This window comes from Pantherophis guttatus, chromosome 6 (genome assembly GCF_059756535.1).
Source record: "Pantherophis guttatus breed Tessera chromosome 6, ASM5975653v1, whole genome shotgun sequence".
Taxonomy (NCBI): domain Eukaryota; kingdom Metazoa; phylum Chordata; class Lepidosauria; order Squamata; family Colubridae; genus Pantherophis; species Pantherophis guttatus.
The window spans coordinates 71,981,958-71,997,421 of record NC_142068.1 but is presented as its reverse complement, the minus strand read 5'-3'; the positions used below and the strand labels follow the sequence as shown (position 1 = coordinate 71,997,421).

The window sequence follows — 15,464 nt, the reverse complement described above, 5'->3', positions numbered from 1 at the left end:
TCCTTTTGCATGATGTACATTTATTTGTAAGATTTATATTTTCCTTTTCCTTCAAGGGCTCAAGGCAGCAGACATAGCATTGTCTCTAATTTTTCTTCATATCCTCCTTCCTGTGAAGTAGGTTTTGCTGATAGCAAATGGGCCAAAGATACCCACTGGACTTCAATGGACTTGAAGGATGGATTTGAATTTGAATCTCCAAGGGCAGATCCAATACCAGAGCCACTACCCCACATGGTCTCTCTTTTGATACATACATACATACATACATACATACATACATACATACATACATTTAATGCAACTTGCTGGAACTTAAGATCATGGACTTCTTCTAAAAATAGCTCCGGATTTTTATTTGCAAGCCCTTGAAGTCAGCCGAAGAGACAAATCTAATATTGTTGCAGAAGCAATTTATGCCTGTGGTATTTGTGTCAACTTTAACTTGATTTGGATTTTAATGTAATAATACAGACTAGTTGCCTTAGGTTTAGAATAAGGATACATTGCCAGAGCATATTGTTGGTATATTATGCACTCACATCAGATAGACTGAAAAAAAAAAAAAGCTGGTGTTTCATTGGCCAGACTGACACCATATTACGTAATCACTGTTTTCTTAATTATTGTATCCTACCACAATGCCAATGAAAATTCTTCCACAAAATATCAGTTAATCTTGAGGTGGAGGGTGGGCAGCCTATTATTGTATCAGTAAATCTCTTTATATTTGTCATTACTGTTTGAAAAATGAATGCTAGGTGAGGCTAACTATCTATTGAAAATAAAACCTGTTTGGGGCCTCTAGTAAATAGACTCATTCTACTCATTTTAATCAATCCTATAGGAAAATTTCTGATGCTAATTTTTTCTGGAGTCCACAGGCTGATAGGTTGTATATATTTTTAACTGTGTTTTGTGGAATAAGTCATACTTGACTAAGTCTACAAATCACGCTAAGCCATGTTGGCCCAAAATATAAGGCAAAATTAGTGAAAAACAACTCATCAGCAGAATTGTAACTTTACTGAAAGTGATTTAAGATGAGCAAGCTAGCTGCAAAATGTAGCAATTATTCTAACAGCATAATTATATCAAGGCTTCCCACTTTTATTGTTTTTATTTTCTCTACATGTACTTTAATTCTCAATTATTTTTTAAGAATGCTTTTTGAGCCTAGAAAGGATGAGGTTTGTGCTTTGTTTTAGAGTGTGCTAGCTTTCAACTAAATTAAAATACATTTACATGAATAAATCTCAGAGAGCACCAAGGACTCCACAGTTCAATCCTAAACTACAAGGGATGAACTGTCTTTCCTTAATTAAATAAAATCAGATGGATACTAGGAGCTGTTGCCAAGCATACAACCACCCTGGGATGCCATGTGGAGATCCAAATTGTAATCAATGTCTGTGTGGTTCCAGACATGTGATGTCAGACTGAGGTTTCCTTAATTTTCCTTTAAGGGATTGATATTTCTTTAAGCAGTCTTCTGCCCTGGGTTTCTAAATTCCCATTCCCGTTGCGAACCGGTAGTAAAGGTAAGAAGAAGCCACCCCCTGATGCAAATGTAGATATTGCAATTTACTAAACATTGAGTTTAGTGAAACCATAGTTTAGCACTGTGTGAACTCAATCTGTTACAATTAGGAAGGGGAATGAAAAACAGTACATTTTCTCTGGCATTTCAATGCTCCTCGCTCCAAAACTCTTTTTCCCCTGAAAGTAAAACGGAGAAGTGTAGTGTAGGAAGTGAAGCTAAATGAAACTCACCCAAGTAATTATACATAGTGTAAAGAGGCTTTGCAACAATACATTTTGATATATTGTTGCAAAGCGTCTAGATTATCTTCAGCGACTATGGTATGAGAGAATTGCAAGAAGTTAGTGAATTCCTTTTTGTCACTTTTCATTCTACATCAACTGAAAAAAAAAAAACCTCTCTGCAACAGATTACCATTTGCTGAAAAAGAAAAAAAAGTTGGGCTATCCTGCTTTTTCCCTATTATGTTAATGATTCAACCACCCTGTCCCTGCATACTGGCAACTTAAAAGCTGATACAAATCATGGAAACTTGAAGAACTCAAAATTATTTGCCAGGCCTTTTTGGAGAATGATACCAAAAGAATAATGAACTAGCCAGTTGCAGGTTGGTCAAACCCAGCTCGTGGAAGATAGCTCTGGAGGCCAACGAAAGGTGGTTTGAGTACCCAGGCGGGAGGCCTCGAGAAATATAGGTAGTCCTTGACTTACAACAGATCATTTGGTGATCCAAGTTACATCACTGAAAAAAGTGATTTATGACCGTTTCTCACACAACCATTGCAGTATTCCCATGGTCACATGATCAAAATTCAGCTGCTTGGCAACTGACTCTAATTTATTACAGTTGCAGTGTCCATGGGGGTCATGGGATCCCATTTCACGAATTTCCGACAAGCAAAGTCAACAGGAAAGCCAGTTTCACTTCACAATTAACGCTTCACCTATTCCTTAATTTACTAACCGCTGGGATTCACTTAACAGCTGTGGCAAGAAAAGCCACCCAACGGGCTAAATTCAGTTATAACAAGTGTCTCGTTTAGCATCCAGAAACGTTGGGTGGAGTGGGGGGGGGGTGGCGGCACGCTCCATTGAGGTCGTAACTCGATGATCACCCCAGCGATGAAATCCATTTTTTTTTTTTACTACTGGTTCTGCGGGTGTGTCTTGGTTGGCATGGCAGGGGAAGGGTATTGCAAAATCTCCATTCCCTCCCCACTCCAGGGGAAGGATACTGCAAAATCCCCATTCCCTCCCCACTCCTGGGGGAAGGATATTGCAAAATCTCCATTCCCACCCCACTCTGGGGCCAGCCAGAGGTGGTATTTGCTGGTTCTTCGAAGTGCTCAAAATTTCCGCTACCGGTTCTCCAGAACCTGCTGGATTTCACCCCTGGATCACCCGTACTGTGATTTGATCGGCCCGCGGGAAGCGCGGCTTTCCTCTGGCGAGCCAATAGGGGGCGCAATCGGGCCGCTCGGCTTCCCCCCCCCCCCCCCAACCTTCGGCGGCTCTTTATTAAGAAGGGCTTGAACGGCGGTGGAAGAAGCAGGCGGCCCGGAGCGCGGCCTCCGCTTCTCATTCGCCTCGCGTGCCGGAGCCGGGTGACGACCGTTCCCGCCGAGATTCAGTTCCGAGCTGGGGGGGGGGAGGAGGAGGAGGAGGGCACCTGCCCAACGGCAGTTCTGGGAGGGTCTTGAGCACCGGGTGACATCAGCGCATCCGAGCAAACACACACACACAAAAGCTACCGAGGCAGCAGCAGCCGCTTTTGGGCGCCTTTCTTCCCCTCACGGAACTTTGCAGGCTGGGTGCAATCCGGCGCCGCTGCAGAGAGCGAAGCCCCCCCCCTCCCTCCACTTTTCATTCAGGGGGTCACTGTCTCTCCCGCCCTTCCCCCCCCCTTCAAAAAAGGCTACCTCACGAGGCGGCTTTGCAGCCACCCAGGTCTCGTCATCCGTTATAGAGTGGCCTCCCCCCACCCCCCACACACACACCCAGCACGCCCGCAGGAATGACGCTTGCGGTCACCCTCTGCGGATGTTTAAAAAAAAAAAAAAACTCGTTTTGCTCGGTATCGTTTGCAAGGTTGCACCTGCTGGCTTCTACAAAATCTCGCCGCTTTTCTCACTCTCTCTCTCTCTCTCTCTCCACAAAAGGTTAAAAAGCTGATCAGACATTTTGCTTTTTTTTTTTTTTTTTTTTTGGAGTTATCCGGCAACCATGTTTGCAAAAAAAAAAAGAAAGAAAGAAAGAGGGTCCAGACTCTTTAACTGCAAGGCCTACAGTTTCATGAGGCAAACATCCATCAAAGGGATGCAGCGCTGGACGCAAATTCAATCTCGGCGTCCAAAAAAAAAAAAAAAAAAAAAAAAAAAGCCTCGTCACCCTCTCAGCTCACTCATTCTCTCTCTCTCCCCAAAAAGAGCCGGGGAGGAAGAGAGCGCAAAACGGGAGAAAGGGGCCTAAAGGCCGCTCGGAAAACGGGAAGGGGGAGGGGGGGAAGCGGGAAGCAATTTCTTCTCTCCCCCACCACAAGCTTTAGCCCAGCGCGCGTCACGTGACCCCACAGGGAATTAGCCCGTCATGGCGATGAGGCAATCGCTCGCCGTATCCCTCCGCCACTCAGAACGTGCGCACGCTCCTCCCTTCCCTTTCCTTCGCCCCTCCTCCCTCCTTCCACCTCCGCTTCTCTTTGATCCCAATTCGGGCCTCGGCCTTTTCCCCGAAGAACGAGCCGGGCGCTTCCCGTGTAGGGTTTTTGCAGGGCAAAGAAGGAGGGACAGAAGGGAGAAAGGGAGCCGTCCGGGAAAAGCAGCGAATCGGTCGGTGCGGCGGCCGAAGAGGCGGTGATGTGGCGGTGCGGGACTACTTTTTTCGTCAGCGGCGGCGGCGGAAGGAGCTAGAGAGGGCGGAGTGGTTGGACACCCCCTCCTCCTCCTCCTCCTCCGCCTGGGCCGTCTGTCTGTCTGTCTCTCCCCTCCTTTCGGTGCTGGGCTCCCTCTCCTCCCTCCCTCCCTCTCCCTCTGCTTCCCTTCTCGCTTCGGAAGCTGCAGCCATGATGGTAGTTTGAAGCTCCTCAGGCGGTTGGTGCGGGGAGACTCGGAGCCGCAGCCTCAACGGGGAGCCAGCGCGGGTGAAGAGGGCTCTGCCAAGGCAGACGGCCGACCGACAGACCGGCGAGGCGCCCCCACCCCACCACCAGCGGATCGCGGAAACCCGAACCACCGGCGGACGGAGCAACATGACCCGAGGCGGCTGCCGCCAGCCTCGAGCCCTCCTCAGGACCTGAGTTCGGCGGCGGCGGCGGCGGCCTTGGTCCTGCGCGGCCGCCGCGCCGCTACCACCACTACCAGCAGCAGCAGCGCCACCGCCGCCACCTGAGGCCCAGCCGCCTTCCCCGCGCTTTCTCCGAGGGGAGCCCGCCGGCCCGTCGCGTCGAGCCATAGAGTCCCAGCCCCGAGCCGGCCGCCTCCCCTTGAATCCGAGGGAGCCCGCCCGCCCGCACCCCCAATTCGCGCGGGGTGCGGAGCGGGCCGGGGGAGGGGGGCTGCCCGTCGCGGAACTGCTGTCACCGCTGCAGCTGGAGCGCCGCTGCCTGACTGAGGGGGGAAAGGAACGGCCCGGCGGCGGCGGCGGCGGCGGCGCTTCCTCTTTCTCGTCCCAAAGCCGCAGGAGCGCGATAGGGAGTCGGGGCCGCGTTTCTTCCTCGCCGCCGCCGCCGCTGCCTCCGCCGCTCTCGGGATCTTGCTTGCCGCGGGGAGCCGCGCCGGTGGCGGAGCCTGCAGGAGGACCTTCCGCGCTCCCGCTTTCCGTCGGGGCCGCTGCTGCGGGGCCTTCCCGGGAGTCGCCGCTGGATCGATCGGGGGCAGGCCCTGTCCACGGTGCCGGCCTCCCCGCGCCGCCCTTGCCCGTCAGCCGCTTGGTTAGCAGCCGTCGGTCGTACCGGCGGCGGGGACTGTTCGGGGAGCAGCCTCCCCCGCCGAGGCTTCGAGCCATCTGCGCCCTGCAGCCGCCGCCGTGCCTCTCCGCGCTGTTCCTGAGCGGCTCCCGGCTCCCAGACATGACCGCCATCATCAAAGAAATCGTCAGCAGGAACAAAAGGCGATACCAGGAGGATGGCTTCGATTTAGATCTGACTTGTATCCCAACCGTTTTTGGAGGCCGGGGACCGTTCCTGTTAAGAGGGGTCCCCCTTTCTCGCTACTGCACCCCGATTCCCCCAGGTGGCCTAGTGTCGCTGTTTCTTGTGTTTCCCGCCCCTTTCCCCATTAGGTGCCATATTTTTTTTTTTTTTTTTAGAAAAATGGCTGTGATTTCTGGCTTCTCCGTCCCTTTCTTCTTATGTGCAGAAGCAAGAATCTGGCAGACATGGGCCTAAGCCCGGCGTTACAAGGTAGAGAGAGATGAAATGGAAATAAGTCGTGCCCATACAGCTGTTGCATCAGAAACTCGAAGGTGATATTCGGTGTGCTCCTTGCAGTCCTAGGTCTTGTGATCTGGAATAGTTATGTGGATTATGGCAGTTACTTGTATTAAAGTTGCTCAGTTAACAGTGACAAAGAGCTGAGTAGTTCCATTGCATTTGTCTTCTGGAAAAAGTTAATGTAGAAAGTCTTCTATCTATCACATCACAGTTTAGTGGATTGGGAAAGTTGGCTGTGGGTGAAAAATCTGTTTAAATGGTGTTTTGGTGTAGCAATTGTACTTATATACCACTTCACAGTGCTTTATAGCCCTCTCTAAGCGGTTTACAGAGTCAGCATATTACCCCCAACAATCTGGCTCCTCATTTTCCTGACCTTGGAAGGATGGAAGGCAGAGTGAGTCAGTGTAATTATGTTTGGTTAAAAAGCAGGCTCAATAGTGGATTATAAATGGTGGTAAATATACAACAAAAGATTCTTGTAAATATTAAAGTTAGTATTCACATTTTTATAGATTTTGACATAACTGGATTAAGTAGTCACAAATTTAGGTGGCTGATGTTCTCCAGATAAGATTTTGAAAAATTGCTGTTTTACCTAAGTAAACCTATCTACAAAGGTGGTTTTGCTTAAAAAAGTGCTTCTAAATATATACTGTGGACTACAATATTTGTGCATTCAAAGACATTTAGAATTATACATATACATATATATATTATAGTCTTTGAATTTTCTAATGTACAATTTTGATGACTAGCAGAAATTACTTTTCACTTATGGGTTCTGGGAGGTGTGGCCAATGTGCTATGGATCTTGATTCTTGGTGTCATCTCACAATATTGTTTTAATTATAAAGAGACCATTATTAAGTATTTGCATTTTTAACAGTAGTAGAAAGTACAGCTATTAGAATTAGGAAGTTGGTCATTTGCATACTCCATCCAATAATTTGAGTTATGACTGTAAATGTTAAAGCATAGAGATGGTTCTTTTAAAGCATAGTGATGATTCTGTTTGTCTTTCTGCAGAAATAGCTTTAGTAGGAGTACTAGTTGGTGGTATCTTGTATAATAGCATAGAAAACTTTGGAAATACAGTACTATCTTAATTGGAAGGTAAGGCTCCTTTTTGATTTAGCAATGTTTCATTAATGCAACTTCAGCTAGAACACTGTTGAGCTACATGGTTATAGTTACGTATATGAGTGCGCATATATTTATGTTGCCATCCATTATTTGATTGCAATTGTAGAATTATAGGAATTTTCCTCAGTTTCAGTGAGGTTTTTTGAGATGTCAGTAGTTACTGAGTGTTCAAATTGTAGGCCCAAATTTTATCCTAATTTGTTTAACTCATTGTTTGCTTTTCTTTGTAAGTTAGGGGTACTACAGTTAAAATACATATACATAAAATCATGCATTTATTTAAGAAAGCAAAATTCATACAATTTAAAATTATGCAGATTGACTGTATATAGTCAACATAATCCTATTCATCTCTATTGAGAAATAAGTTCATTTGTTTGAAGTTGCTGTATTTAGAATTTAAAAAGCACAGCCTTACATTTAGTCATTACATTGATTGAACTAGCTCAGCCAATTGATAGATACCAATTAACATTAGTTGGCAGCATCACTCCTGAGATTTAGGTAGAGGTTTTCACTGACATAGCTGAAGATACTAGGGACTGAAGTTACAGCACACTGCATCCATAGTATGCTGTCACTAAGGTACGTTCAAATAAGTATGCACAGATTTCTGATGGAAAAAAAGGAATTCTTTCTGTAAATCTGATTTAAAAAAATCACTTGCTAATAACATTAATTGATACATAAATGTGCTGTATTTCCCATTAAGCTTGTTTTTATTTTCTGCATTAGATCACTGCAAACTATGTTAGACTAGCAAAAAGTCTTCCACATAGTCGTTCAACAATAGAATTATGGATTCTATTATGGGTCATGTGCAAAATACTTGATAGATTTTTAAAAAATTGTCTTTTGGCTATAGACATTCTGGAATTAGGGTTGAGTTTCTCTTGAAATGGTTTCTTCTTTCTTATCGGATGAAACAATAAATGCTATATTAATATTAAGATAAAGAGTTAAAATCAAATCACATTCCATGTTAACTGCAGTACCATGTCAGTTAGTAATTAGAGAGCAAGTCCTGTAAAATTTGGAGAAACTCATCTGAAAGTAAACACGCCTAAGAATTTAACTGAAAACCTCCATTTTAGTAGAATTTAGTTGTATCTGATTTAGATCTTTATTTGTTTCCAGCATAATGAAATTGTCCTGAATGGTTGAGAAGTTTTTATAGATTTAAGTTATCACAGTTAGCAGTGATTTATGTGTATGTACATTGATATGTACATGTCCATTTAAACAAGAGATTAAAATTTTAAAATAATATATTTTTAAATGACCCATATATTACTGGTAGGGAAATTGATGTTTTATTGTAAGAACAGTACTTCTGTGTAATAATATTTATAGTGTGTTTGTGATTGTAGTTAAACCAAATAGATTAAACCGAAAAAGATTTCTAACTCAATGAATATTAGTTCTGAGAAGTGAGAAGTATTTTTCAGTTCATTTTTTACTGCAGCTCCTACAAACCTCCTTGATTAGTCATGTTGAATAAGCTTAAAATTTTAATTAAAAACCCCATTAGGCCATCTGACTGATATAAACCATGATGTGTGAATAAAAGTGAAAGTACACATCTTCGTATAAGATATCTTGAGTGTTTTTAACATGTAACTTTCAAGGAAATTATATATAGGTTTATATTTTAGTAGTAATATTTTGTTAATTCATACTTTCTGTGGGATACCATGCAATTTAGCATGCATTCTGGTGGTAGATTAACCTTACCATTTATGAAATAATTGGATTCTTAAGTTTTCGAAATGCTGTAAAACAGTATCTTATTAAGGTAAAAAAAATGGCTTTGTATTTAAAAATTGCAATTGGAACGTGCACAATAAAGTTGGGGAAACTAAACATGAAGTTAAAAATTAACACACTTGCTTATGTACACAGTCCACAGTTAAATTATAGCTTTGTCCAATTTGAACAGTAAAAGTTGCAGTATAAGCAAGTAGCCAGATGTTATGTTTATTAAGAGTAAGATATGAATTAATTGCAATATAAAAGAGAAGATGAAATTGGCCTCTTCCCTCAGATAATTATGAATGTGTATATAAAGTGTTGGTTGAGAAGCATGGGATGACCCATTTATCCCTATCATAGTGTTCCCTAAAGTCTATATGGCCTTATATTGTACACCTTGGTGCCAAGGGCTCCTTAAAATCGTGAGCAGAGTCAAGTCTTCTTTTTCTAACTGGAAATATGAGTGCTTGTATTTGTAGAAGTGTGGGTGTGTATCCTGATTGCTTATATATTTATTTTTATAAGTATAAATGAGTTTGCTTCTATATGGTGTATAGATAAAAATACAGATAAGTAGGGTTAATTTAGTTTAGAATGAAAAGTAAAGTCTCCTTTAAATTAAGTTCAGCTCCTAGGGATCTAAGGACACATCCATATAGTATTCTTTACAACAACATGAACATGATTTGTCATTGTTTTATAATCTACAATGCAATATATTTTCAAAAAAGTAAACTGTGTAATTCTGGTGGGCAATGCTATCATGTTTGGGTTATGCGTTGGTTGAGGCTTCGGTGAGCCTTAAAGCAACAGTATAACAAACACTAGGGAAGAATTGTGCTTATAGTTCATGTGTTTTCAGCCCTCAGCATGGCAAGAAAATATCACAATTTTTGACAATCGTATGTTGAAATTTGATGCATGAATAGGGAGTGCTTGGTATCTGCTGCTTGATGTATGTGACAGCTCATGTTTCTATGCATTGATATCTTGGTTGTTAATTGTGGGCGTTGTAGTTCAGAAACATTCCAAGATACAAATAGACTTTTCACTAGAAATGAAAAGTCACTGCCAGTCTTCAGTTCTGTGTGGAAAAATAACTATTCATTAGTGTATATTTGCGTATGTGTGTATTCTATCAGTAAATATGCTAGTGTTCTATTCCGTACAAGTTTCTGTGGTGTCTAACTATTTAAACTAGCTTTCTCCATAGTATCTGAAATAAAATAAATTGTCTGTAAATAACAAATAAAGTATGCTAAAAGTAAAATATTACATATGGGTGATACTTGAGTTGATATAATTTCAAAAAATTAATGATTTGGAAGTAGTTCTAGAGTATCTAGACATTCAAGATTTTAGTTGCTTATTCCATCTACCTGGATTGGTTGCAATAAGATAAATATCGTTCAACGATGCATTGATTTCAGGATTGTGGTGAAGAGAGTTAGAAATATGGCAGTGCTTGTTTTCGAGCTTTGTCCCAGCTTTCTGGAGGCTTTGGGAATCTTCCACATGGTTGCCCTGTCAACTGCTGGATAAGGAAATCACTACCACCCCTTCTTTTAACAAGAAGTCTCTGCTAAATCCCAATTCACTCAAATAATGAAACTTTCCTGTTTGCAGGGGTACAATTTATATCTGTCCATGTAAGGAGACAAATTTGGCAGAACTGTGTTCTCTTCAGCACATTTTGGGGGTACAATGGGAGGAAAGGGAAATTACATTACACAAGCAGATTTCCACATCTATAGTCTCAAGCCAAACCCATTGTTATCTGTATTTTATAAAACAAATATGTAGAAGGGCATAAATTATAATCTAATTTAACTTATAATATATTCAACAAATATAAGCATTCTTGGACTTTGTTCCTGCTGACTCTGGAATACTAAATGATTGCTGTACCTTCTACTTCACATGTTACTTCAGCAAAGATGCTAATGAGAGGCTATTCATTTATTTGCTTTCTCTTGCCCTGCTACCAAATTTGCTTTCCCTTTTAAAGTAAGAGATACAGTTCCATTTTAACTATATAATTTTCCAGCTGGAAGCTTCTTAATTCTGTTGTAAAATCAATATTGCTGCTGATTTTATGGTCAGCAACACTGGTCATAAGTTTCTTTGAAAGTTTAATCTTCATTAGCAAAGTTTCAGCAGAGGAATACCATAGCTTTGTATTATGCCATTGCAATATTTGATTTATTTACTAGTTAATTTGCTGTTCATTCCAATAGAGCTAGACATGGCTTGCCAGTCAATCAAACACAATAACAATAAAACTATAATAAACAACAGCAAAACAAATAGTACCCCAAGGAACAGCCACAAGCACCCAGATGCAAAGAAGAGTTCCCGTCATCTTCATTCCACCATTCTGTAAAGGCCATCATATTTCATTGTGATTTGTTCATATAAATCATTGGGTTTTAATAACTACTTTATAACCATTTGACTATGAATGAATCAGTATGTAATCTCAGGTCACATATATTTCTATAAAAACTCTTCCTTGTCTTGTCTCCCTCCCTTCCCCCCCCCCCCCCGCCCAATTACATTCCTGGATTTGTGGGGAAAATACACTATATTAGTCTGTAAACATTTCTTCATTTCTGTATTTTCTTTTCATCTGATGCTGAAAATGCATGTTGATGTGTCAGCACCTTTGCAAGCTTATATTAGTTTGTTAAGAACTTTAATTTATTTAATCTTGGAATAAAAAGTTGATAGCTAATTTCTAGAAATGTACATCTGATTTGACTCAAATCGGTGGAATTAGGAGAATGGGATAATTTCAGTGAGATGTTCACTATTCTGGAGATATGCCTGAGTTTAGCTGTGGATAATTCTGGACTTTAGGATTAAGTACCTTTTAACTGGCTTCTGCAGAATGTGAAAAGCAGCTGTAGCAGAATTTCTTTTTCTCCATTTATGTAAAACTCTTTTGTGATCAAAGATGAGAGTGCTGGATTTCAGTGAAAGAAAGGTGTGCTGTTATATCGGAGTGTTTTAGAAATCAAGCAGTTTTGATTACAGAATTTTAATTCGGAAGACTATAAATTTTAAGGGTTAGGAGATTTTAAATACTTTTTAAAAGGCATTTATTCTATATGCTTGTGTCTTATCACATTTTTATCCTGGTGGGTTTTATCATGGGATATCAACTTTATGCTGTGACTTTTAATTCAGAAACTTCATGAACCCTTTCGATTGTTTTCACAACAAGAGATATAAGAAGAATAGATATTGGAGAAAAAAGGAAGTTTATGCCTTACATGTTCACTACAGTTCTTGAGGAAATCAACTTTATTAATATCTTCAGAAATGAATTGCATTCCTTATAAACAAGCCATCCGTTTGTTCAAAAATATTTCAATCCATGTGAAATTTAGAATATTAGCATAGAAGCTACTATTGCTACAAATTTTAGTGCATACTGTCCAAACAACAGAAGTTAAATATATATATATATATTTAAAAGCTTTTAAAGAGTATTTGCCTGAAAACCCAATACAATTTTTATGCAGCATAACATGCTTCATTTGCTCACAAACTCTGTCTTATATATATATTTCATTACATTCTGTTGAAAAAAGAATATATCTTATGTTATTTCCATGCTAGATTGGATTTCTATGTTTTTCCAAAAACTGTCTTTGCATCAAGCGAGAGCACACTTGTCTCCAGAATGTTCTTGGTTTTCAAAGCTATGAATTCAGACTGGGGCTGTGGAGATGCAGATTCCAGTTTCCATTCAACCACGGAACTTGTTGGGTTACTTTAGGCTAGTTGCTATTCTTGGCACATGATTACAGTTTTGAAATTAAAATGAGAGAGTCTTGTGCATGTAATTCAACTTTTATTTCTTCGATTGCATCCCACCTTTATTATTTTTAGAAAAAACTCAAGCCTGCAAACATATCCAAAACAGACAAACCCAACACATCTTCCTCCTCCTATTTCCCCCCCACAGCAACCCTGTGAGATGGGTTGGACTGAGATGGAGTGACTGACCCCAAATCAACCAGCTCTCTTTCATGACTAAAGTGGGATTTGAACTCACGGTCTCCTGCTTTCTAGCCTGGTGCCTTAACTACTAGTCCAAACTGACTAAACTTGTAATAATATAAAAATTATATCAGGGATTGAGAATTTTAGATGATGAGATGCATTTTGCTTGCATGTGTGCTTTTGTATGTATGCTGAGGAGTGCAATTGAATGATTACACAAAATGGAAGAGGTTGTATTGCATATATGCAATATATATATATACTTGAAATGTTTATTTTGCTCCTCCCTCTGCTGAGGAATAGAGGTTTTTTTTTTAAAAGTGTCAAGCCTAGTAAAATGTGTATGCTTTTTTATTTCCCAGCTCAGAATGGAAGAAAATTATCACATATTTTCCAGAATGTCTCAAAAGGTGCTTTTTCAAAAAGACAACTGGACTGTTTTCCTTGAGGAAGAAGATTTTTTGCTTCTCATCCAAGAAGCTTCATCAGTTGTGATGGGGAAGGGATGAAAGACAACTGATGAACCTTCTTGGATAAGAAGCAAAACATCTTCTTCTTCAAGGAAAAAACAGTCCAGTTGCTTTTTTGAAATTGCACCTTTGAGACAACTATGACCTTGGAATGCTGAGAATCTTCATAGACATATTTCCAGAATTTCTTCCATTTTACTTGTAAATGGGCATCTAGGTTTGCCCACTGTGTTTTAAATCTTACTGAATGGTCTGGTAATATATTTATTTAAAATATTTATAGAGCTGCTCAGCTTGAACAATGCAAGTCTGGATGCCGTCAGAAATGACCATAATAAAACAGCAACAATATTTTTGTGAATTGTAAGCCACCCAGAGTCTTTGATTGAGATGAGCAGTTATAGAAATTAAATCAATAAATAAATACAGAACTAAAATGTGACCTGGCTTATCTTCTTACATCTCAAGGAACTCTCAATAGAAAAATAATACAGATAGTCCTCCACTTACAACAGTTCATTTAGTGAACAAAGTTACAACAGCACTGAAAAAAGTGACTAAGTCCATTTTTCACACAACTGTTGCAGCATCCCCATAGTCATGTGACTTACATTCGGAATCTTGACAACGCATTAATGACAGTTGCAGTCTTCCAGAATCATGTGATCCCCTTTTGCACCCTTCTGACAAGCAAAGTCAATGGAGAAACCAGATTCACTTAACAACCGTGTTACTAACTTAACAAATGCAGGGATTCACTTAACTAACCTGGCAAGAAAAGTCGTAAAATAAGGCAAAACTCATTTTACAAATTTTTCACTTAACAACATAAATTTTGGGCTCAGTTGTGGTTGTAATTCGAGGACTACCTGTAATCAGATTTCAATTTCCTGCCAACTTTGATGGAAGTAAACATACAAAGGCTTTTGCTGAAATTGTAGTTCCAAAATATTCCTGATTTCTAAATCAGCAATATTTGTCCAGTTTCCTTGCTTCGTCTTATACTGAAAATATTGTTAAGATAATCCAAAATGTTAATGTGGGGATGTATAATGTTACATCCATAAATTTTCAGTCTTCCTAAATCTAGCAAGTTTTTTTATTTTCTAATTTTGAATCTAAATCTGTTTTCCTTTGTTGAAAGTATTGTTTCCAATTGTTATCATTCTGAATATGCTGAATATATTTGGCTCATAAAATATTTCGTTGTGATAAAATTTCAAACTTCCTTTTCGATGAGTGTCCTCTGACTTAGATAAGACAAATTTAAGAAGACGAGATTTGTCAGCACTGAATAACTATGATTACTAAATGGAACTTCTATGATTGCTAACAGCTGGTAAGCAGGAAAAAGGCTGTTAGCCTGCAAGCAGGGCATGAAGGTTTCTGGAAGCATCTGTTTGGCCATGTTAGAAACAAGATGCTGAACTAGATGTCCCTTTGTTCTCATGTAACTGAGCTGCTTCTATGTTGTGACTCTGTTTTTTTTATCTAAATTCTTATATTTTGGAACAAAAAATAGATTTTTATCAATATTGAATGCAAAGGTACAAAATGGTTTTGTAAATCTTTTCAGACAGGACTGAGTATTTTGAACAGTGCTCCACTTAGCCTAGTTTCTGAGGGCATTGGTCCTTTGTGCCAGCATGATCTTTACATAATTTAACTTTTATTTAATTTACTGTTATTTCTACATTTTCCATAGAAGTGCAACTGGTTACATTTCCTTCTCTTCATTGGAACTATGTATATACATGTAAATGTCCATGTGAATCTGTACATACAGACAAATCACATACACATAGACATATGCCTTCTCTGTGGGGGCACCTACCCTCTGGAATCAGCTGCCCCCAGAGATAAGGAGAATCCAAGACCTCAGTGCCTTCCACCGTGCCCTTAAAACTCACTTTTTCCAGCAAGCCGGGCTGGCTTAGGAAGAATTTTTTTTAATTTTTTTTTTTTTTTAATTTTTAAATGTTTAATTGGTTTGTGGTTTTTTTAAATTTTGGGCCAAATTTATATAGATTTTAATTGTTTTTAATATTTGTGTTTCATGTTTTTAATTCTGGCTGTGCACCGCCCTGAGTCCTCAGGGAGAAGGGCGGTATATAAA

General features: G+C 40.2%; 1 protein-coding gene across 1 annotated transcript in view; it reads left to right on the top strand.

Moving 5' to 3' along the window:
• The first annotated feature begins 4,179 nt into the window (after positions 1-4,179).
• The window catches only part of PTEN (phosphatase and tensin homolog), a 61,734-nt gene continuing 50,449 nt past the window's right edge, over positions 4,180-15,464 (top strand). The window contains exon 1 of the mRNA XM_034425942.3: positions 4,180-5,685. Coding sequence (XP_034281833.1) covers positions 5,607-5,685 — 79 coding nt within the window. The 5' untranslated portion in view covers positions 4,180-5,606. The remainder of the gene's footprint in view (positions 5,686-15,464) is intronic.